This window comes from Narcine bancroftii, chromosome 2 (assembly GCF_036971445.1).
Source record: "Narcine bancroftii isolate sNarBan1 chromosome 2, sNarBan1.hap1, whole genome shotgun sequence".
NCBI lineage: Eukaryota > Metazoa > Chordata > Chondrichthyes > Torpediniformes > Narcinidae > Narcine > Narcine bancroftii.
Window position 1 is genome coordinate 102,976,806 of NC_091470.1, and position 23,969 is coordinate 103,000,774.

Below are 23,969 nucleotides of genomic sequence, written 5' to 3' on the forward strand. Positions count from 1 at the left end.
TGTTTTCTCACAGTTCACGCCGACATATTGGGCACGAAACTAATAATAAAGGCTCTTTCTGAGTCTTTACTGACTCTTTCTTTGTACCCCTTTTCCCGCTAGCATTTCAAAGGGTTAAATAAAGAAACCGTTGTCCACTTAATTGGATCTGCTGTTTGTTTTCTCACAGTTCAGGCTGACATATTGGGCACGAAACTAATAATAAAGGCCTCTCATCTATATTCTTCATGACATTGATTTCAGAGGACGCTGGTCATTTTCCATCCCCCTCCCCAGCACACGGCCTGTTATCTTCCCCCTCTCCAGCACACGGCCCGTTTCCTTCTCTCTCTCCAGCACACGGCCCATTTCCTTCCCCATTCCCATTATATTCCATTTTCCCATTTTCCAACAGGAGACACACTTCACTCATTAGCTATCCCCTGGAAACGAGTGCTAATCTTCTCTGTTACAAACTACATGGGGTATTTACATCAAACTATTCTCAAATGTAATGGAAAGAAAAGAATCAACACAGTAAAGACGTTGTTTCTGAGAAGCACATCCTATATGCACAAGATAGCAAGCAAAGAGGTTCTACAAATAACAAAATATACATTACTTAAAAGAATCAGAAAACTGCAATGCAAATTCTTTAGACACATCATGCGAAGAGATTCTGCAGAACATTTAGTTACAATGAGAAAGCTGGATGGGAAAAGAAGAGGCAGAGAATGAAAATAAGAGATGGATTAACATCAGGGATAGAAACAGGGGAGGCCACAACTACAATACGGAGGGTCAGAGGCCGTAAAGGATGGAGAGAATGATCGCCCACGCCGAACGGCAACACACCTGACACCTTCTCCAATGTTGTAAGAATTAGAAAAGTAATCAAAAATGCAAATACAAGTGTTCGTCACTCGATGGTGATGCAGGCAGAGTGGTCACCTGGGTTGAAGGCGCAGGCGCAGTGTTTTCTCCATGAGGGATGACGTCGCAGAGTGCGCACCTGGGTGTAGGGCGCAGGCGCAGTTCCCCTCTCGATGAGGATGACGTGGGCAGAGCGCTCACCTGGGATGAGGGCGCAGGCTCAGTGTGTTCCTCTCGATGAGGGTTGACGCAGGCAGAGCTGCTCCGCCCCTGGCCTTGGGGCGCAGGCGCAGTGCTGCACTCCCGCTAAACGTCATCCCCTGCTTTCAGGAGCAGGCGGGTAGGTCCGGTTCGGCGTCGGGATGCAGGCGAGTGGCGCATTGCTCTCGGTGTGGCTGGGCCTCCAGCTCGGCCTGTCGCGCGGCATTTACTTCCACATCGGCGAGACGGAGAAGAAGTGCTTCATCGAAGAGATTCCGGACGAGACGATGGTGATCGGTGAGTGCGGCGGCGCTGAGGCTGGGCGGCGCAACGTCACCGCCTGTTGGCACGCGCGCCGAGACCCCCCCCCCCCCCCGCGGGCACGCGCCCATGACGGGGACACCACCGTGGACGACTGGCCTTGTCCTGTTCGTTGCAGGGTGCCCCATTCATTGAGCTCTATGCCCCTTCCCCAACCCCAGCTCCTTACGAAATGGTGTCCTTTAATGGGCATCACTTGCTTCTCTGCCTCCTTCCATCTATCAGAAATTCAAAGTAAAAACGCTCAAAGCTGGAGAAACTCAGCAGGTCAAACAATGTCAAGGCACCTTTATTTGTCGTGCATACCATAACTAATCATGCAGTGCATGGTGTGACATTATGTTGTGTGTTATATTGTGTTATATTCTACCGGCATCACCTACGGGTCCTAGAACGCTTCCACCAGCGTTGTCTCCGCTCCATCCTCAACATCCATTGGAGCGACTTCATCCCTAACATCGAAGTACTCGAGATGGCAGAGGCCGACAGCATCGAATCCACGCTACTGAAGATCCAACTGCGCTGGGTAGTCACGTCTCCAGAATGGAGGACCATCACCTTCCCAAGATCGTGTTATATGGCGAGCTCTCCACTGGCCACCGTGACAGAGGTGCACCAAAGAAGAGATACAAGGACTGCCTAAAGAAATCTCTTGGTGCCTGCCACATTGACCACCGCCAGTGGGCTGATATCGCCTCCAACCGTGCATCTTGGCGCCTCACAGTTCGGCGGGCAGCAACCTCCTTTGAAGAAGACCGCAGAGCCCACCTCACTGACAAAAGACAAAGGAGGAAAAACCCAACACTGAGAGTGGTTCATTGTTCATTTAGGAACCTTATGGCACCAGGGAAGAAACTGTCCTTGTGCTGCTGAGTGCTTGTCTTCAGGCACCTGTACCTTTATGGTAGGAGAGTGCGTGGTGGGGGTCCTGGAGGATAGAGGCTGTTTCCTTAATGTCCTTGATGGAGTGAAGACTGGTGCCTGTGATGTCACAGGCTGAGTCACAAACCTCCAGTTTTTCCTTGTATTGAGCTTTGCCACCTCTGAACTTTACAGTGTTGCAACCAGTTAAAATGCTCTCCATTCTACCCCTGTAGAAGTTTTCAAGAGTCTTTGGTTCCCTAAGATTAACCCCTAAAATAATACATATATCTCTTATTCTGGCTGGTACACTGTCACATGATGATGGTGTGCCCACTTTGGACTGTGTTCAAAATTGCAACTATTGTGTGGTCTGTCTTGTACCTTGCCCCCTAACAGCTGGTAAGGACAGTCCACTGGCATGTTGCTTCCTAATTATTAGAATTAAGAATGGTCCTCGAAAGTGCACTAGACTATCAGGAAGTCAAATGGAACGTTGGCCGTCGTTGGTGGAGGGATTGAGTTTAGGAGGAGGGAGGTTGTGCTGCAACTGCACATGGTATTGATGAGGCCGCATTTGGAGCAGTACATGCAGTTCTTTTCTTTCTGCATTGGAGCTAATAACGAGTTTATTATCACATGTGTGCACCAAAATTCTTGCTGCACCCCAACAGGTAATTGTGGGGGAAAAAAGCTATTATAGTAAACTTAATTGAGTAAAAGAACAACAGTGATACATATTCACGATGATCCTACTGCAAAGTAAAATGACTTGCAGAGTGCAAACAGTCCTTTTGTGGTGTTGGAGCAGTCCATGATTAGTGTATCCAGTGGAGGTTCAAAAGTCTAGCTGTAAGAAAGAAACTGTTCTTGAACCTGGAGGTCCTGGTTTTCAGGCTTCTGTACCTTCTACTCGAAGGCAGCAGTGAGCAGAGGTTGTGAGATGGGGGTTCCTTTATATTGTTGGCTGCCTTCTTGAGGTCTGCATTGGATGGGAGGTCAGAGGCCATGATGGACCTGGCTTTGTTACCTTCTGCACCCTCTGTGATCTTGGGCAGTTGAATTCCCAAACCAAGTTGTGATGCAACCAATCAGTATACTTTCTGTGATGTACCTATAGAGGTTTGATAGTGTATCCAATATCATGCCAGATCTTGGGTGGCTTGGATCATTGGTGTGACCTTCGTGTCAATATTTGCCTGCCCCCTTTTTACCTCTTGGTTTCATTTGTTTAGTCTGGCATGCTGGCCATCTCCCTGTGAGTCAGACTAAGCAACATCACACAGACTTTAGGATGTTAGAAATACATTATACAGAAAGTGGAGTTTAATTGTTCCTTAACTGCCTATTATTTCAGACTTTCAGAGGTATGCCTTTTGTCCTCATCTTTTCTTCTGTCTGTTGTCCCTCTTTCTCATTCTTAATGATCTCAAACTTGAAACATTAACTTTCTGTAGGAGCTGCCTGATGTGGCAAGCATTTCCATCATTTTCTCTTTGTTGGCCTCCTCAGCCACCTCAGGACCCAATGTGAGAGGAAGTACATGAGAAAGAGCAGGAACTTGAGAAGTTGTGCCCCTCTCTGTGCTTCTAATGAAGGGTTTCTAGTTCCTTGCTGCCATTTAAAATGTTGCTTTTGACTGGTGTTGGGCTCCTAATTTCTATGTCATTAGAGATGTTGCACCTTTTCCAGGAGGGTTTGACAACATTGTTGAGTTGTACTCTGTCCACCTGATGATGTCCTGGTGTGATGGAATATGGTGGAGCAGCTCCTTGTGCAGTCTGGTGTCAGACATGCAAATGACACAGTCTACCAGTGAGAGCTGATGTGTAATTCTGACCTTGATGATGATGTCCTTTAGTTCATGGTGTTTCTGTTAGACATTAAGGTTCCTTTTATTTGGGAGGAGTCACATGATGGAGTAGTGGCTGGTAGGAGAATACCAGAAAAGAAGAAATAAAGTGAAGAAAACACAAAATTCAAGAAACACAACAAGTAAAAGATAAAGTTGTGGAAATAAGAAAGAAAATGGCACCTTTGAAGGAAAAAGTAAAAACAATGGGGGAAAAAAGAAGAAAAGACACCGGAAGAGAAAGGAGAAGGCCTTACCTGCATGAAGAAGCAGGGAGCCGTCGTGGAGAAACGAGTCCGCTCCCTGACCCCGCAGAGTCGCGACCTCCCGACTGCTGGACTGCAAAAATGGCTCTCTGAGCCAAACAGAAGTGCGCACACTAAGGAAAAAGAAAACACCAATGGGAGGGGAGCCCAGCTGAGGAGCGAATTAACACAGCGTGACCAGCTGAGGGATGCCCAACATCAGGGCTCTCAGCTGGAAGAAAGGGAAAGTGACAGGAAAGGGAGTGATAGGAAAGAAGAGCAGCAACAGGAGGCCCAACAGATGACTAGCCCAGAAGAAGAGGACCAACAAAGTGAGGCAAGCAACTCAACAGGAAAGACAAAAGAGACAGATACAAGGAAGAGAAGCAGGTGCAGACACAGAAGAAGAGGAAGAAGAAGACCAAGCTCTGCACAGAGGAATAGAAGGTAAAATGGACAGTATATAGATAAAATTTTCTTTCAAGAACAAAAGAGAGCATTAAAAGAATGGTAGACATTAGAATTTAGTGAAATGAAAAGTACAGAAGAAAAAGTGAGTAGAATAGAGCTGGTCATGACAGAAATAGGGAAAAGATTAGAAAATGTGGAAGAACGAGAAACTGCTGTAGAAATGGAAGTGAATGACAAGAAGAAAATTGGAAGAAAGTGACAAAAAAGTTAGAGTCACAGGAGTTTTTAGCTCAGAAGATGAATATAATGGAAAACTAGAGTAGGCGAAACAACATAAAGAGAGTGGGCCTAAAGGAAGATGAAGAAGGCACAAATATGAAAGAATTTATAAAAGAATGGATCCCAAAGGTCCTGGGAATCCCAGAAATACAGGAAGGAATGGAAATAGAAAGGGCACACAGAACACTAGCCCCAAAACCACAGACACAGCAAAAACCAAAATCCGTTTTAGTAAAATTTCTGAGATGTACGACAAGAGAAAATATACTGGAGAGGGCAAGGAATAAAATTAGAGAAGACAATAAACCTTTGGAATACAAGGGTCAAAAAATATTTTTTTACCCAGACATAATTGTTGAACTCCTAAAGAAGAGGAAGGAGTTTAACACAGCAAAATTGATCCTATGGAAAAAAGGCTATAAATTTATGTTAAGATATCCAGCTGTGCTTAAAATATTTATTGCAGGGGAGCAAAACAGACTGTTCTCTGATCCGGAGAAAGCATGAGAATTTGCAGAATGCCTGCAGGACAGAAGGAGAGATGAAGAGATGTAACGAGAACAAAGAATGATGACAATCTTCATATAAAGATGTTTTTTTTTAAATGTATAAGTAAGAACTAAAGAAGGGAAAGAAAAGGAAGTAAGGGGGGAAAACAAGAGGATGAGCTTTGTTATATGTGAAGATAAAAGTTCTGGAGGGGGTTTGGTGGGAGAGAATAACAGTCACTGCGAAATCAGTTAACGCTTGTGAGCGGGTTCGCAATCCAAATGGAGAGGGGAGTTGTGGTTGCTCGGCAAGGGACAAGGGACAACTCAGAGAAGTGGGGGGGGGGGGCATTTGGGGGTTAAGGGAATTTTAGATTTGGGAGTTGTTGAAGTATTTTATGTTTTAAAAATGTTGTCATACATTGAGTTTAAAAAGGGAAAACTGAGAGATGAAAATGGGGAAAAGGGGGAAGGTGGTGGTGAGGAAGCAGAAATGAGGTGTAAACAGAATGAGATAGCCACGTTGAACTATATGACTATAAATATTAATGGAATACATAACCAAATTAAACGAAAAAGACTATTACATTTCCTGAAAAAAGAAAAAATAGACATAGCATTTGTTCAGGAAATGCATCTAACTGAAGTAGAACATAATAAATTAAGGAGAGACTGGATAGGGCATGTAACGGCAGCATCATATAATTCAAAAGCCAGAGGTGTAGCTATATTAATAAATAAAAATGTATCAATCAAAATAGAGGAGGAAATAATAGATCCAGTAGGGAGGTATGTAATGATAAAATGTCAGATATATTCAGAATTTTGGAATCTGATCAATATATAGGCACCTAATGAAGAGGATCAAAACTTTACGCAGGATATTTTTTTGAAGATTGGAGATACGTAGGGGAATATATTGATAGGAGGGGATTTTAACTTTAATTTTGATCCAATGTTGGATAAAACTGGACAAAAGATAGCAAAGAGAATAAAGTGGGCAAATTTATGGTTAAATCAATGCAGGAAATGAAACTTATGGATATATGAAGGAGACAACACCCAAAGGAGAAGGAATACTCATATTATTCGAGTAGGCATAAAACATACTCAAGGATTGATATGTTTTTGTTGTCAGCCCATAATCAAGAGAGAGTTAGGAAAACTGAATATAAAGCTAGATTGCTATCTGATCCTCACCCCTGTTAGGACATCCCAGCAAGAACATATAGATGGAGATTAAACTCCATGCTACTTAAAAGACAGGAATTTAGGTAATTTATTGAACGCCAAATTAAAATGTACTTTGAAATAAATACGGAGTCAGTGAAAGACAAATTTATATTATGGGATGCAATGAAAGCCTTCATTAGAGGGCAGATAATAAGTTATGTAACTAAGATGAAAAAGGACTACAATCAGGAAATAGAACAGTTGGAAAGGGAGATAGTAAGTACAGAAAAAGAACTAGCAACAAGGGAAGATATAACAAAAAGAAGAGGATTGGCAGACGAAAAAAATAAAATATGAAACATTACAAATGTATAAGGTGGAAAAGAACATAATGAAAATAAAGCAAAAGTATTGTGAGCTAGGAGAAAAAAAACACACAAAATATTAGCCTGGCAACTTAAAGCAGAACAAGCTAAAGGAACTGTATTGGCATCAAGGAAAAAGGACAAACAAATTACATATAATCCAATGGAGATTATTGAGAACTTTAAGGAATTTTATGAACAATTATACCAAACTGAGAACGAGGGGAAAGAAGACAAAATAAAAGAGTTTTTAGCTAACATTGAACTAACGAAATTGTAAGAATGTAGGTTCTTGGGAGTCACTATCTCGGAAGATCTTTCCTGGAACCAACACACCAATGGCATCATGAAGAAATCCTCTACTTCCTCAGGAGTTTGCGGAGGAGCTAGTGGAGTTGTTCAAGTGAACTGGTACGGACTTGAAGGGCCGTCATGGCCTGTTTCCGTGCTGTAAACGGTTATATGGTTAAGAGGAGCAAAACAAGCTGATAAAACAATTTGAAATAGAGAAAATACAGAATATATTAAAAAAGCTGCCGAACAATAAAACGCCTGGAGAGGATGGATTCCCAATAGAATTCTATAAAACATTTAAAGAGTTATTAATTCCTCCTCTCCTAGAAGTAATGAACCAGATAGAAGAAAGACAAAACTTGCCAGATTCATGTACTTACAGTAATACCAAAGATGTGGAAGGATCCACTAATGTCAGCATCATATAGACAAATATCTCTACTTAATTCAGATTATAAGATAATAGCAAAATTATTAGCAAACAGATTGGCCAACTGTGTACCTAAAATAGTAAAACAAGATCAAACTGGATTTATTAAGAGAAGACGAACAGCGGATAATATCTGTAAATTTATTAATCTAATTCATACAGTTCAAGGAAATAAGAAGCCAATGGTGGCTGTTGCTTTAGATGCAGAAAAAACCTTTGACAGGGTAGAATGGAATTATTTATTCAAACTATTACAGAAGGTTCAACCTACCAGAAAAATATATTAATTGGATTAAAGCATTATATAATGGACCATTGGTGAAGGTGACAGTAAATGGATATGTATCAAACCAATTTAAATTAAGTAGGTCAACTAGGCAGGGATGTCCACTATCTCCCTCTCTGTTCGCTTTAGCAATAGAACCATTGGCAGAACTGATAAAAAAATAGAAAATAAAATAAAAGGGATAAAAATAAAGGAGAAGGAGTATAAAATCAGTTTATTTACAGATGACATGGTATACTTAACAGAACCAGAAATATCAATAAAAGAACTACATAAGAAATTGAAGGAATATGGAGAAATATTGGGGTACAAGATCAACGCAAATAAAAGTGAAGCGATGCCAATGAGTAATGCGGATTATACAGAGTTTATAAAAGAATCACCATTTAAGTGGCAAACACAAGCAATCCGATACCTAGGTATTAGGTTAGATAATAATTTTTCCTTTAGAGAATGGGAGAGAAAAGGAACTAAAAGAATAGAAAATTGTTTTTTGGGAAATAATTTAACATTTGAACAAAAGAAGTTCAAATATGGAATAACTCATGGTACAATGTTTGCATACCACCATCTGAAAACCTACAAAGGACAAATTGGGAAGCAGACTGAGATTACCAGAAGGAAGCAGCTTCAAATATGTGTTTACAGAAACAATGATAATAAAAAGATTTATAACGAACATGTACATCAAGCTGCAAGAGAAGGAAAATGATGAAATAAGCTATAAACCCAGAGAAAAGTGGGAAAAAGATTTAAACATAAAGATAAAAAATGAAACATGAGTAAAGTTATGCTCTGGGACTATGAAGAATATAATAAACACAAGGTTACACATGATACAGTATAATTGGTTACACAGGCTATATATCACACCCCAAAGTTAAATAAATGGGACCCAACAGTATCAGACAGATGTTTTCGCTGTAAGAAGGAAACAGGAACAACAGTACATGCAATTTGGGCATGTGAGAAAGTGGAAAAGTTTTGGGAAGATCTAAATCAGGTATTAAATAAAATCACAAAAAGCAACATACCAAAAAATCCAGAAATCTTTCTTCTAAGTAATACAAGAAGTAAAGAATTAGCCCTCAAACTGGATGAAGCACAAAAAAGATTTATTATTGATAGCCTTAGCTGCAGCAAAAAAATGTATAATGTCAACTTGGAAATCAGAAGAGAGCCTGAGAGTACAGCAATGGTACATAGAAATGAATAAATGTATTCCATTGGAAAAAAAAACCCATATAATTAAAAAAAATAAAGTCACATTATTTGAACAAATTTGGGAACCGTACATGGAACACAACAGAGAGGACTTGCCTCGGACCTCCACCCCCTAAAATGATAAGACAAAATGACTTGATCCATTGTGTAAAAGTAGATGACACAATTTTCTTGTTTATTTTTCATTGTGTGATGACATTGTTTAATGGTTTTATTGTATTGTATATGTTGAATGTTTAGTGGGCTTGGAGGGGGGTGGGGAGGGAAGGTATGAGGGGGATAAAAAGGGAGAAAATGCCACTGTGTATATTTAAGAGGGAAATGTTTGTATGTATTTTGATTGATTTGGTTCACAATGTGAAAAAATTTTTTAAAAAGGTTCCTTTTATTGTCACATAATAATACATTTAAAACAGTGGTTTTCATACATTTTCTTACCACTCATAGGTGCTCTGTGATTAGTAAGGGATTGCTTAAAGTGGTATGTGAATGGAAAGAAAAAGCTTGAAAACCACTGTTTTAATCGTCCCTCATTGACTCGTTCTGTGCATGGTTTCAGAACTCCAAAGGAAATGGGCCAATGGCAATTTTCTTCAAGCAAAATATTTCAGAGCAGTGCCTCTCAACCTTGTTTTCCCCATTCAGATCCCACTTTAAGTAATGTTACTAATCACAGATCATCTATGACATAGGGATTGCTTAAGATGTCATGTAAGTGGAAAGAAAAAGTTTGAAAACCACTGATTTAAAATGTGGCCTACGTGATAAACTTTAACTTTTGCCTGACGTAGGGCAAACAGTCGCCAAGAGCATTGCCTGGCAACCCTAACAATAGGAGAAAGAGGTCCCTTCAGAAACACTGAGTATCCATGGATTCACCTGCAACTCTCCCGTAGCATCACAGATTCCTGTTGGAATGATTGCTCAAGCTCCAGATCCAAGCCTCCAACATAATGAGGAAGCCTTCAATGCCTGAGGTCCTTTGGGGGCCTTTCTTGCCCTCAGCACCCTCTCGAGTACCAGTTCTAATATCTGGTTCCCATGAGCTGGACTCCAGTCCCTGCTGCCTGCATGAGATTCCTGTTAGATTGATTACTCAAGCTCCAGATCCAAGCCTCCAACATGATGAGGAAGCCTTCAATGCCTGAGGCCCTTTGGGGGCCTTTCTTGCCCTCAGCACCCTCTCGAGTACCAGTTCTGATACCTGGTTCCCATGAGCTGGACTCCAGTCCCTGCTGCCTGCATGAGATTCCTGTTAGATTGATTACTCAAGCTCCAGATCCAAGCCTCCAACATGATGAGGAAGTCTTCAATGCCTGAGGGCCTTTCTTGCCCTCAGCACCCTCTCGAGTACCAGTTCTGATACCTTGTTCCCATGTGCTGGACTCTAGTCGCTGCTGCCTGCATGAGTTGTTCAATTGAAAGTTGCCAACTGCCTACGGCACCTCAGGTGCTAAGCCCCTCACTGGTCTGCTGCCATGGTCACCTTCCCTATAGCGTTATCTCCCATGCTTCTCTTTTTTGAATATTTTATGATTTTCATAGACTCACAAAATTCAACAAACCATTCAATCTTTCCAACATTCTTGTGTGTGTATACACACACACACACACACACACACACACACACACAGTCTGTATTTATCACACCCCCGCCCCCCCCCCCATACAATTTAACATAGTCAAGTAATTTATGTTAATACAGACTCCTGCTTATCCATAATGATGGTGGGGAGGGAGGGATGTTCTCTCCATTTCTGGTTCCCTGTGCCAGACTGCTGCCCCCCTGGTGACTCCAACCCCTTGTATGCTGCGCAGCACAGGCGCTTCCATCTTGGTCATGAACTTCATATTTTGTAGGATTTTTAAAAAATTACTGGTTCCTTTAACAGGTCATTTGAAGCCTGTACGGAGCTGTTGACATCAGAACCGGGCAGTAAGATCCTGCGGAGCAGCAATATGACTCCGTTCCCCACTCACACTTCCCACCTCGTGTTTCTGTTGGATCGCAAGGTTTAATTACTTTACATCTTTTAAATTGAATTGTGTTCCTTAAGGGAAATGTTCTAATAGTCTGCTCTTTGTTTTGGATCCCCTTCTCTGCCACTTCCACCCAGTCCCACAACAAACACATTTTCTAGCTTGAATCTAACACTGATGGAGAAAAGGTGAAACGTTTCAGACTCGTGAAAGGTGGATATGCCCTGCTCCCGTTGTGCATCCAAGTGGTGGAAACCACAGGTTTGCATTAATATACCAGACTTTGATCTGTCCAAAGTTTTTGTCACTGTGGTTTGGTGCAGTTGCTGCCATTTTAGAAAAGCTGCCAGGCAATTATCTGCACAGCATGTTCCCACTGTAATAAATAATCAGTATTGTACTGGAGTGTCAGTCTTGCCTGTGCTGATGTCTCTGAAGTGGAACAAAGCACACTTACGTGATGAGGAAAAGTCTGCATCATCATCCAAATTGGATATTACTCCAATTAACTAAGTTCATCCTTGAAATGTGGACTGACCATTTCTATCTATGAAAAAACACAAGGCTGGAGAAACTCAGCAGGTCAGTGTCCTTTATATAGCAAAGATAAAGATACAGAACCAATGTTTCAGACTTGAGCCCCTCATCAAGGTATGGACAAAATGTGCGCAGGTGCGTTTTGTATCTTGATTTTTGCTATATAAAGTGCACTGTTTGACCTGCTGAGTTTTTCCAGCATTGTTTTTTTTTTATTACAATCACGGTGTCTGCAGACTTTCATGTTTCACTCCCATTTCTATCAATGGATGCTGCCTGACCTGCTGAGTTCCACCAATAATTCTTTGTATAACTAAATACTCTGTCTGCTGTGACAGGTAATGTCTGTTCCACAGTGAAACCTTGAGCATGTTATCCACATCAGCAGTTTGCACTGATATAACAGAAGCATAATTAGGGTGGCACGGTTAGCTCGACACCACAGCATCAGCAATCGGGGTTCAAATCAGCTGCTGTCTGTAAGGAGTTTGTACGTTCTCATATATGTGTGGGTTTCTTCTGGGTGCTCCTGTTTCCTCCGACCTTTCCAAAAAAATGTATAGGGGTTGTAGTTTATTTGGTCTATTTAGGTGGCACAGGCTCATGGGCTGGAAGGACCTGTTACTGTGTTTTAAATTTTAAAAACAATTAAATCTTAAGTAGAGGGTGGTAAATGTGATCCTTTTCTTTTGATTTCACAAGAAGGTGAATCATCCTGTGAAAAATGGATGTATGTTAATAATTGTTGCCGCTGAGTAACCATGACTGCTAAATTTATATCCTGGATACAAGCCCTTTTTTGCATATCAGATGTTTTGCATATCAGATGCCCCTCAATCCACCACCCATTAACTCATCTTAAGCCCTGACACTTTAGCCCAGTAATTAACGCCCAATCTACCAGTTAACGTGCCAGTGTGAACCCTCGTAAACCAGCACTCAGGCATCAGATTGCCCCAGAGGTGAACTGCCTAGGGATGATGTATCATCACCAATTCATTTTGAATCGGCACACCAGTTAGCCCAGTGTGAAAGGGACAGGAGGTATGCAGGACTTCTCTGCTGGAGGATAGGCGCCCCTTTGCTCTTGGGATGCCAGGTGGTAAATGTGGAAAGGGCACAGAGAACTGGTTAACATTGGTCCAGTGTGAACGGCAAAAGGGCTATTTTGAACCAGTTTGTTTACCGGTTAGCCGATGTGAAAAGGGCTTTAATCTGACCCGTTTTATTCTTCCAACATTTCCATCAACTCTTTCCCCTCCCACCAGTCAAGATTACACTACTTGTGGATTCATGGAGTTTTACAGCACAGTACACGGTCCTTTATATTAAAAATTAAATTAGAGATACACCACGATAACAGGTCCTTCCAGCCTACAAGCCCATGCTGCCCAAATACACTTGTGACCAATTAACCTACTAGTTATGTACGTCTTTGTTGCATTTCTTCCTTGATGATCAAGTTATTTCCCTAAGTAGATCCCTTTTGTCTGCATTTGGTCCATATCCATGTATTTGTCTAAATCAGTCATTCCCAAAGTGGGCAGTGCTGCCCCCCGGAAGCAGTGGAAATATCCATGGGAGCAGTGACCAAAATGGGGATGTGTCATATCGTAGCTCTTGGCCACCAGTACCTTTTTGAGGGCGCTCCCTTGCAGCTCCACTTTTCCTTCCTCTTGCTCCGGGTTGCCTTGTTCATGCCGCTGCCCCCTTCTGCTGCGACCGCCAACTTCTTCACCCCTGGGGTTATCAGTCGTGGTGAGTCCCTCTCTCTGTCTGTTTCCTCTTCGCACCGCTGCAGCCAAGACTGGTGGGAACTGTAGGAGCAAGCAAGCTTCTTTATACCCGTGAAGTGGACAGAAAGGAGAAACCCTGCCACCATCCCACCCTTGCATCTTAGTCACCCAACTTGTTTTGTGTTTTTTAACCTCTGCTAAACCCCAGGATCACTGGCAAACTCTCTCTCCCTGACCCACCAAACCTGCTGCATGACAATCCATCGACTGAAGAGCATCGGAATCCCCCAGCATCTCCTCCCAAATTTACCTGAACACACCCCACTCTCCATCCAGTTCCAAAAACACTCTGGGCACCTTAATGTTTTACCCATTCTCGCAGAAATTGGGCATTGTACTTGATGCTTGTGAAGTACATAAACTTGTTTATAGTGTTAGATTAATTGTTGTTTTCAATTTGCAGTAGACTTATTAGTTAAGAAAGAGGTGCAAATTTCTGTGTGGTGGTGGGGAACACGAGGGATGTGGCCTGGGATCCAAGGGAATGGCAGCCTAATAAAGTTTGGGAACCACTAGTCTAAATCTAAATTACAACTGTACCCTCCTCTACCATTTCCTCTGGCAGCTTGTTCCACATAACCCACCACCCACTTTATGAATTCTCACACACACAATAATTTACAGTGGTAAATCAACTGGCCATCTGCCTGCAGGACGTGGGAGGAAATTGGATGACCCAGAGGAAAAATACGTGGCCACACAAAGAATGCAAATTCACACAGGTGGCACCTGAGGTCAGGATTGAACCTGGGTCTCTGATAAGTGAAGCAGCAGCTCTACCTGCTCCACTGCTATCCCACCATATAACCATATAACCGCTTACAGCACAGAACAGGCCAGTTCGGCCTTACTAGTCCATGCTGTAACAAATCCCCACCCTCCTAGTCCCACTGACCAGCACCCGGTCCATACCCCTCCAGTCCTCTCCTCTCCATGTAACTATCCAGTCTTTCCTTAAATGTAACCAATGATCCCGCCTCAACCACATCTGCCGGAAGCTCATTCCACATCCCTACCACACTTTGCGTTAATAAATTTCCCCTCATGTTCCCCTTATAATTCTCCCCCCTTCAACCTTAAACCATGCCCTCTAGTTTGAATCTCCTCCACTCTTAATTGAAAAAGCCTATCCACATTTACTCTGTCTGTCCCTTTTAAAATCTTAAACACCTCTATCAAGTCCCCCTCAATCTTCTACGCTCCAGAGAAAAAAGCCCTAGTCTGCACAACCTTTCCCTGTAACTCAAACCTTGAAATCCTGTCAACATTCTCGTGAACCTTCTCTGCACTCTCTCTATTTTATTTATATCTTTCCTATAATTTGGTGACCAAAACTGTACACAGTACTCCAAATTTGGCCTCACCAATGCCTTGTACAATTTCATCATAACTTCCCTTCTCTTGAATTCATGAGTCTCTTGCAAAAGCTCCTGCTAAAATTCTGTGTTTTAAAATGTTTTGTGTGTGATCTGCTCTAACAAACCTTTCCCAATTTATCTCCCAAAAACCTCTATATACTCTGTCACACAGTGCGAAATGTAATTTGAAAAAGATCGGTATTGTACTCCTTAATTATGTAAAGTTCACTTTAATCACCTTCGGGCATTTATCTTTCCAGGACAGTAGAACTAGTTTGCATGCTAAACTAGAGCTAGGGATTATCAATATAAGATTGTCATGAATTAATTGGTTGTTGTAGATTGATCCTTTGCCTGAATTGTTGAGACTCCTTCACTCAGTTTAGGAGCTCCTGGAAAATGCAAGAAAGATGTGTGTGTGCGCGCGCGTGTGTGCATGTGTGTGCTTGTGCTTATTAAGCCGTAAGGCCAGTTTATGCCATACAGTTTCAGTAATTCTACCCAGTTTTTATATGAAATGTTTCATCCAGGTAACTACCGGACTCAGCTATGGGATAAGCAGTTGGAAACCTTTCTGCCCTCAACTCCAGGACTTGGGATGCACGTTGAAGTGCGTGATCCTGATATGAAGGTAGGGTTGAGATGTGTGTGACATATTAGAAGTTAGATAATTACAGCACTTTGGCCCATGATGCTGTGCCAACTGACATGATCTTACTCAACAAATCAAGCCTTCCCTGCCTTGCACCCATAACTGTCCATTTTTCTTGCTTCCATTTGCCTGTTTGAGTCTTTTAAATGTTCAAATTGTACCAGCCTCCACCACCACTCCTGGCACTGCATCCCAGGCACTCACTACTCTGTTATATTTTTTAAAATTGCCCTGACGTCTCCTCTAAATCTAGCTTGTAAGGTGTTTTTTGCTGCTTGCTACACTCAACCTGTGAAAAAGGCACTGGCTGACCACTCTATCTATGACTCTCATTATCTTGTAGACCTCTGTTAAGTCCCCTGTCATCCCTCTTTTCAAAGAGAAAAGCCCTAGCTTTAATGTTGAAACAGTGTCCAGGGTACCCCATTCAAAATCACCCATCTATAATCTCATGGCTTTCACCTTGAGACCATTGATGAGAGATTGATCCCCATATCTCTGCCAAAGGCATTTAGAAGAATTACCTACCTCTCCAAATGTTTCAGGTGATCCTTAACATTGGGCAGGACAGTTAGCATAACACTATTGCAGGGCTAGCAACCCAGGTTCGAACTGCTGCTGTCTGGAAGGAGTTTGCATGTTTTCCCTGTAACATGCATGGGTTTCCTTGGGTGCTCTGGTTTGCTCCCACTCTTCAAAGCTAATAGGGTTTCAAGGTTAATCGGACTATTTGGTCAGCATGGACTTGGGCTGGTAGGGCCTGTTACCATGTTGTGTGTCTAAATTAAAAATTAAATCCCATCTTTGCATATTGAGTTAAAAGTGTCAGATGATAGAGCTCTGGAAGGATTGTAATTAGCCTCTTGTGACTTGAAAATCTTCATCTGGTCTCTTAGTTTATTTTGGTAATCTCACAGAAAGTTCATTTGAGAAGAACTATAATTAATTCTTCCTGTACCTGTGATGTCATTCTCAGATTTAAATTGCAGGCACTGGATCCCACAGAGAGCGGCTTATTGAACATGTTTTAGATCACTGAGTACTGAGTTTCACCATATTCGCACTTTGGCTCCTGGACACTGACAGTTCCTTCCTTGTCTCAGGTAATCCTGTCCCGACAGTATGGCTCTGAGGGACGATTTACCTTCACCTCTCACACTCCGGGTGAGCATCAGATCTGCCTCCACTCCAACTCGACAAAGATGTCATTGTTTGCAGGCGGCAAGCTGGTAAGAGCTGGGCATTGGGTACTTCAGGATAATTATCTGTAAAGAAATCAGTCTGACAGTTTTCAGTCTTTTGCATTCTTGCCTCAAAGAAAACTGAAACGAGTGCCCGCAAAGAGGTAGTTGAAGAATTCTTGGATTAGATTTGTCGTGTAATAATATACACCTTCCAAAAGTTGCGGTGATTCTTTCTTTGATGCGATTTTTTAAATAATGTTTTGGTGACTTCATTCCTTGCACGGAGACTGCAGGAGTTCCTGAATATCATGTCAAGGAATTCCATGTAGATCGAGGTATTGATTTCCTGCACGTTATCATCTTTTAATTGTTTTCTCCAGATTTCTACCATCCAATCAAACTTGGAGAAATTTCTGTGCAAACTTGCTTGGGCGTTGCCAAATTGGACATTTGCTATACAGCTATTTGAATGCCTTTGTCATTAAATATCTTGCTGATTCTCACTGCTTGGCTTTGCATTTGTGAGGTTCAGTGATGTAACTACACTACAGCCCAGAAACAGGTCCTTTGGCCCATCTAGTCTGCGCCGACCTATTCTGCTTAGTCCCACTGACCTACACCCAGAACATGGTCTTTCACACTCCTCCAATCCATATACCTAACCAAATTTTGGGTGGCATGGTTAGCGCAGTGCTGTTACAGCACCAGCGATCAGGTTTCAAATCCAGCTGTGTTTGTAAGAAATTCATATGTTCTTTGTGTGGGTTTTCTCTGGGTGCTCCAGTTTCCTCCCACCTTTGAAAATGTAGGGTGTAATTGGGTGCACAGACTCATGGGCCTGAAGGTCTAAATTTTAAAATTTTATAAATTTAAATGTCAAAACTGACCCCACATTCACCACTTCTGGCAGCTTGCTCCACACTCCCACCCCACTCTGCATGTGGAGGTTCCGCCTAATGTTCCCTTGTGATAGTACAGATCTATCATCAATGTATATAGTGTATATAGTTACAGTATCTAGACTGTGCTTACAGCGATTGGCTGAGAGCTTAGCCACGCCTACTGTCTGGGCCTTAAAGGGTTGTGTCCCTAGCCAGGTCGGATCATTCCGGAAGAATGATCTGTGAAGAGCTCCTGTCTTTTGCTAATAAAAGCCTTGGTTTGGATCAACAAGTCTTTGATTCTTTCGACGAGCTCTACATCCCTTCAAACATTTCCCCTTCCACTCTTAACCCATGTCCTCCAGTTCTTATTTCACCTAAGCTCAGTGGAAAAAAGCCCTCATAATTTTGTATACCTTTATCAAATCACCTCATTCTTCTATGTTGCAGGGAATAAAGTCCTAAACTATTTAACCTTTTCCCTGATGCACAGTTCCCTAAGTCCCAGTAACATCCTAGTATCTCTGCTCTCTTTCAATCTTATTGATAACTTTCCTCTAGTTAGGTATCTGTGCATCACTCCCTCAGTTTTCAGGATTAGGTTATTGTACATGCTTATGGTGAATTCTTTTTTTCTTTCTTTTAATTTTAGAGGGTGCACCTTGATATCCAAGTTGGGGAGCATGCCAATAACTACCCTGAAATTGCAGCAAAGGACAAACTGACAGAACTTCAGCTACGTGTTCGACAGTTGTTGGACCAGGTTGAACAGATTCAGAAAGAACAAAACTATCAGAGGGTGAGTAATTACCAAACGGTGGCCCAAGAACTCAAAAATACTGCCGCAAGCATCCCGTTTCACATTGTGCAGAGATTTTCTGGATCAGTTGGTGTGCAATTAGAAAATTAGACAATGTGATCATCAACTAATTGTACCTGGTGACAGGAATAAGAGATGTAAATACAGTAAAAACCCCTGGTATCTGGCACCTATGGGGATTGTTAGATGCTGGATAAGTGCATTTTCTGGTTGCTTGAGGCTTGCTCTTACAATGCCTAACTAATACACCTGCATTAAGAATAAACAGTTTAAAATACAAAAATACTCTACTTATACTGACAAACTTCACTTGCATGAATATATAAACACTAAAACATTTTTATTTTCTATCACATTTAACCGTCGCTGCATCTGCAGGTTCCTCCCCCTCCATGGAGCCACCTGAAAGACGAACAAAAGCTTTACAGATAATTAACCCCCGCTCCCCCTCCCCACAAAGTTTACAGATAAAGCCTCTGACCAGGGTGACTCTTACTAAGCAGGGATAAGAGAGTCACCCCAACGGTGAGCGGCATCAATTCATCCTGGGTGATGCCATTGCTGCTTCACACAACTTAATTATTCAAACAGTTGCTACAAGGCTGAATATTTGCTCCCATCTTCACCAAAGGTTTATGTGTTACTTCAGAGAATATTTAATTTTACAATTTTGAACTTGCATATTTTTTACCTATTTTATTCTTACTTATTTTAATTTTTTGGTTATTTTATTGGCTGTTGCTTAAAGCTTAAATTCCAGATACCAAGGGTTTTTACTGTATCCAGCCATCTTTTCCTGTACAAGCAGAAGTCAGCACTGTTTAGAAGCTGGTTGTAATTGGGAAAATGTGTTGAAGTACATTGCAATTGTACGTCATACGCCTGTAAACAGTTTAATACTGCTTCTTCTCTATTTTCCCTGATGGTATTTGCACTTGACTCCAGCATTTGCAGACTTTCTTGTTTAACTCAGCGTGTGTACAGTACTGTTTCTGACTACAACCTAGAAATCTACAGCACAGTATAGGTCATTCGTCTCACATTGTTCTGCTTACCTAATAACTTACTCTGCCTAGAATTTACTTACTGCATCATCCTCCATTTTTCTCCCTTCTGTATACTTACCTAATTGTCTCTTAAAATATCCTATTGCACCTGCCTCCACCGCTATTGCCAGCATCACATTCCACGCACCCACCACTCTCTGTGTGAAAAATTTACCTCTTGCATCCCCCTGTATTTACTCCCAAGCACCTTAAAACTATGTATTAGCCATTTCAGTCCTGGGGGAAAAGCCTCTGGCCATCCACACAATCAATACCTCATCATCCTGTGCACCTCTCCCAAATACCAAGTTCACTCAACCTACCCTCATAAGACATGATCTCCAATCTAGGCAGCAACCTTGTAAATCTCCTCTGCATTCTTCTGGAGCATCCACATCCTTCCTGTAATGAGATGACCAGAATGCAAGTCAAGTTTATTTTCGTCTAATTGAACAAATACAATCCAATGAAACAGAGTTCTCCAGTCCTCGGTGCAAAGCATGCAGACATAACACACATTCAGAAAACAATATATATGCAGGACAAGAATTTCATCTATATAAATAAATATTATTTCATGAATATGGTTCCTTTGGTCGTTCGGCATTCTCACTGCCCATGAGAAGAAGTTATTTCTCAGCCTGGTGGTGCTGGCTCTGAACTCCTCCATCTCTTTCCTGATGGGAGCAGCTGAAAGATGCTGTGTGCGGGGAGGAAGGAGTCCTCAATGATTTTGCACACCCTCTTCAGACAACAATCTCGGTAGATCATGTCCATTGTTCCTAACCAATTGCGCTGTATAAAGTTCTTATTGAGCCACAAAAATCTACAGACACTGTGATTGGAGTAAAACACAGAATTGCTGGAGAAACTCAGCTGGTCTCACAGCATCTATAAGACACAAGGATATGTTACCCATTTTTCGGGCCTGAGCCCTTCAAGGTAGAAAGTTACCTTGAGGAAGGGCTCAGGCTTGAAACATCAGTTATATATCTTTACTGCCTGTGAGACCAGCTGAGTTCCTCCTGTATTTCAGTGTGTTTTTAAAAGCTTTTCCTTGTTCTTTTGCCAATCGTGTCCTCCAGTTTTTAACCCCCCCTTGACTGGGAATAGTTTCTCTCCAACTATTCTGTCTGTAGCCTTCATGATTTTAAATACCTCATTGGATCTTTTCACAAACCCCTATAATCTTCCCTTTGCCTCCTTTCCTCTAGTTCTCTCTCTCTTCATTTTTCCCTGTCTCTTTTCACAGAGCCAAAATCAATTCTTACCTTTCCACTTATCGTAGCCAGTTAACATTTTGTTTGTTGGTCTGTACTCCTCCCCTCTCATTCTTCCCCCTTTCCTCAGCTTTTAATTCTGCCTGAAACAACGGTAATACCCTCTTATGGATATTGTGAGACAGCCGAGTTCCTCCAACATTTTGACTACAATCACTTCTCTGTCAAGGAGCATATACCCAGCTTCTCAAGTCTGTCCCCTCTGTAAAGGCTTCACATCTACCTCACAGTCTGGTGCCCAGAACTATATCCCATACTCCATTGTGGCAAAAACATTTGTATTGTTTTATCCTGAATTCCTTGCTCCTCTTGCACTCTGTTTATAAAGCCCAGGATCCCATTTGCTTTTTTTAAACACTTTCTCAAACCACCTGTTCTTGTACCTTTTGAGAATTAGGCCTTGTCTGTTACTGTAACACCTTGGTCTCAGTTTCCACACTTTACACTCCACTCAGATTTCTATATCACTGCCCATGTTGTGTACAACATGTGAACCTGTTCTCCTTACCTTGTTCAGCATGTTTTTTTAAAAATTTAGACATACAGCACTGTAACATGCCAATTTGGCCCTACGAGTCCCTGCTGCCCAATTTACACCCTATTAACCTACACCCCAGTGCATTTTTAAAAATTTTTTATAAAGGGTTGGAGGAAACTGGAGCCCCCAGCGAAAACCCACGCAGACAAGAGGAGAACTTACAAACTCCCCTTGGACAGTGCTGTAAAGACAGTGTGCTAACCGATACTCTGCCCACAATTCCAACAAGTGAAAGTTTGATCTTTTTCTTCTTTGTACAGTATCGAGAAGAGCGATTCCGGCTGACAAGTGAAAGCACGAACCAACGTGTTCTGTGGTGGTCGATTGCACAGACAATTATTCTGATCCTAACTGGAATCTGGCAGATGAAACATCTGAAGAGCTTTTTTGAGGCTAAGAAACTGGTGTAGACATCAATCTGTGGTCGTCATTGGAAGAACATGACAGCAAAACTCAACTCGCCTTCTTTTCTCTTCCCCCCCTCCCTCCCCCCCGTCTTTATTGACCTGCGATACATATGGGATGAGAAGCTCCTCTGAAAAGGTTAGGAAGCCAAGATTTAGTTATTTATAAAATGGTAACATGTTATGGAACAGCTAGAGCAGGGTTCCCCAGTGTGTCTGTGAAGAAATGTTAGTGGATAATTCACTGTGGTTGTAGATTGAAAATTGGAGCTTCATGCTGCAGAGACAGTGTTCCAGGTTATCATGCACTTTGGATCGAGGAAAAATCTCAGCAAACCTTTCATTTCAGTCATCCCACAGTTCTTTACTTTTTGCCAAAATGTTCAAAAATTGCCAACGTAGACATTCACAAAGTGCAGAATGAGTGAAGTGCTTTGGGTTCCACACAGTTCAGACTGAGATTGGATCACCCTGCCTCCTGCATTTCTCACCAGTGGGATCCCCCCACATCTCTCCTTTCAGCTCTTAAATTTTAACGGTGAAATTCTCATTTCTCAAAAACTGCCAAAGTAGCAGAGGCAAACCTTCAGGAGTAAAATGGTTCGAAATGTATTCAAGGGCTTTTGCAGCAAAAGCCTTTTACTCCATCGGGGGATCTTTAATTTTATTCCTTGGTTATTTCTGGTCTCTCCAGGGGGCCTTCATTGTGACAGACTGGGTCAGATGGCTAGCGTGGCTAACTTTTGGAACTTTGTTCAACATGCAGAGTTGGAGCAACTGCAAACCTCGCCCTGTGCTCTACCTCTCAGTGACCTCTTGTATTTTCCAAGAGTCCTGTTTAAACTTTGAAACACGGCAGTTGCTGGAAAAGTAAAAGCCCTGACCTTAACTGGCACATTTCTCTCCATGGATGCTGGCAGACCCACTGACTCCCTCCAGTTTCACCTTGGTTGCCCTGTTTAAATTCTCTTCTGTGGTGTCCAAGGAGCAACATTTAAAGGGTCTGGTTTTTAACTCTTCTCCTCCTCTGGAACATGTGACTTGGGTGATTTTTAGTATCGAAGCCTCAGCTCTACAGGTCTCAGTTGTGGCCGATCAAGATTCCTCAAGAACCCTGAAGGAACAACCCTTGCCCCCAACCCTCCCCCAACTCCCTCCCCACACTCCCTCCCCACCATGCAGACTTTGATACTACAGCCAGAAGGCTGGAGAATGCGGGGCCTGCTGGTGTACCTTGTATCTTGGATGCCACAGGGAAACAGCCGCACCTACTCTTGCTCTGGCCCCGGTGCCTTTCCCCAGCAGGGTGGCCTTTGTCACAGCACAGACATCCTGGCAGTGAAGGCAGCTGGATCACTGCAGATTGTTGCTCCGCGGTTAATTGTAACTGTTCACTGGCCTGGTTTCTGACCGATATTGCTTGCAGTTAGTTCCTAGCAGCCTTCTCTATTTTCAAGCAAGTTCCTCTTGAAGTATTGGTGAGTTGGGATCCCTTTGAAGCTCTCCAGTTGCCCCACAGTCCCACTCCAGCTCACCGCTTTGTATGGAGCTCTGTTGCTGTAATGTGCTGCACTGTGTTAACAATCTGTGGTGTTAATGTAACTGTTCATGGACAGAGGAAGCTGTACACTGCAAACATCTTGGGCAGTCAGCTTCCTGAGAACTTGGTATTCGCCCTGGTTTGATCAGTCCTGTTCCTTGTATTTTGGCACATACTGTATTATAGAACTGGGAGAAAAATAAAAATTTACATTTCTTAAACAACCTTGTTTAAAACGTGTCTATGTGATATTGAATAACCAAGAGATATGTCTTGGTTCTGATTCCAAACAGCAGAGTCTTGCTGCAGAACACAGCACAGAAACAGGTTCTTTGGCTGAACTATTTTTTTGACTTGTCCCAGTGACCTGCACCTGGACCACATCCATTCATATCCATCCCATCCATGTACCTGTCCAAATTTATCTTAAATGTCAAAAATAAGCCTTCATATACCGATTCAACAGGTAGCTCTTCCACACTCCCACCACTCTCTGCATGAAGTTCCCCCTTGTGTTCCCTTTAAACATTTTCTCTTTCACTCATAACCCACATGCCTATTTTTTTTATCTCAGCTACCCTCGGTGGAAAAAGTCTGCTTGCATTTACTCTATCTATACCCATCATTATTTTGTATACTTTTATCAAATCTCCCCTCATTCTTCTATGCTC

The 23,969-nt window shown here is 42.2% G+C and overlaps 1 protein-coding gene across 2 annotated transcripts; it reads left to right on the plus strand.

Moving 5' to 3' along the window:
- Positions 1-1,125: 1,125 nt before the first annotated feature.
- LOC138754038 (transmembrane emp24 domain-containing protein 4) lies at positions 1,126-23,522 on the plus strand. Of its 2 annotated transcripts, XM_069917775.1 has the most exons (6): positions 1,269-1,350; positions 11,175-11,295; positions 15,459-15,584; positions 16,709-16,834; positions 18,323-18,469; positions 21,615-23,522. In XM_069917775.1, the coding sequence occupies exons 2-6, from the start codon at positions 11,242-11,244 to the stop codon at positions 21,762-21,764; spliced, it is 603 nt and encodes a 200-aa protein (XP_069773876.1). In that variant the 5' UTR covers positions 1,269-1,350; positions 11,175-11,241; the 3' UTR covers positions 21,765-23,522. The 2 variants fall into 2 exon arrangements, with proteins under 2 accessions (XP_069773875.1, XP_069773876.1); XM_069917774.1 differs by lacking the exon at positions 11,175-11,295 and having other exon boundaries at positions 1,126-1,350; positions 15,484-15,584.
- The last annotated feature ends 447 nt before the right edge of the window (positions 23,523-23,969 follow it).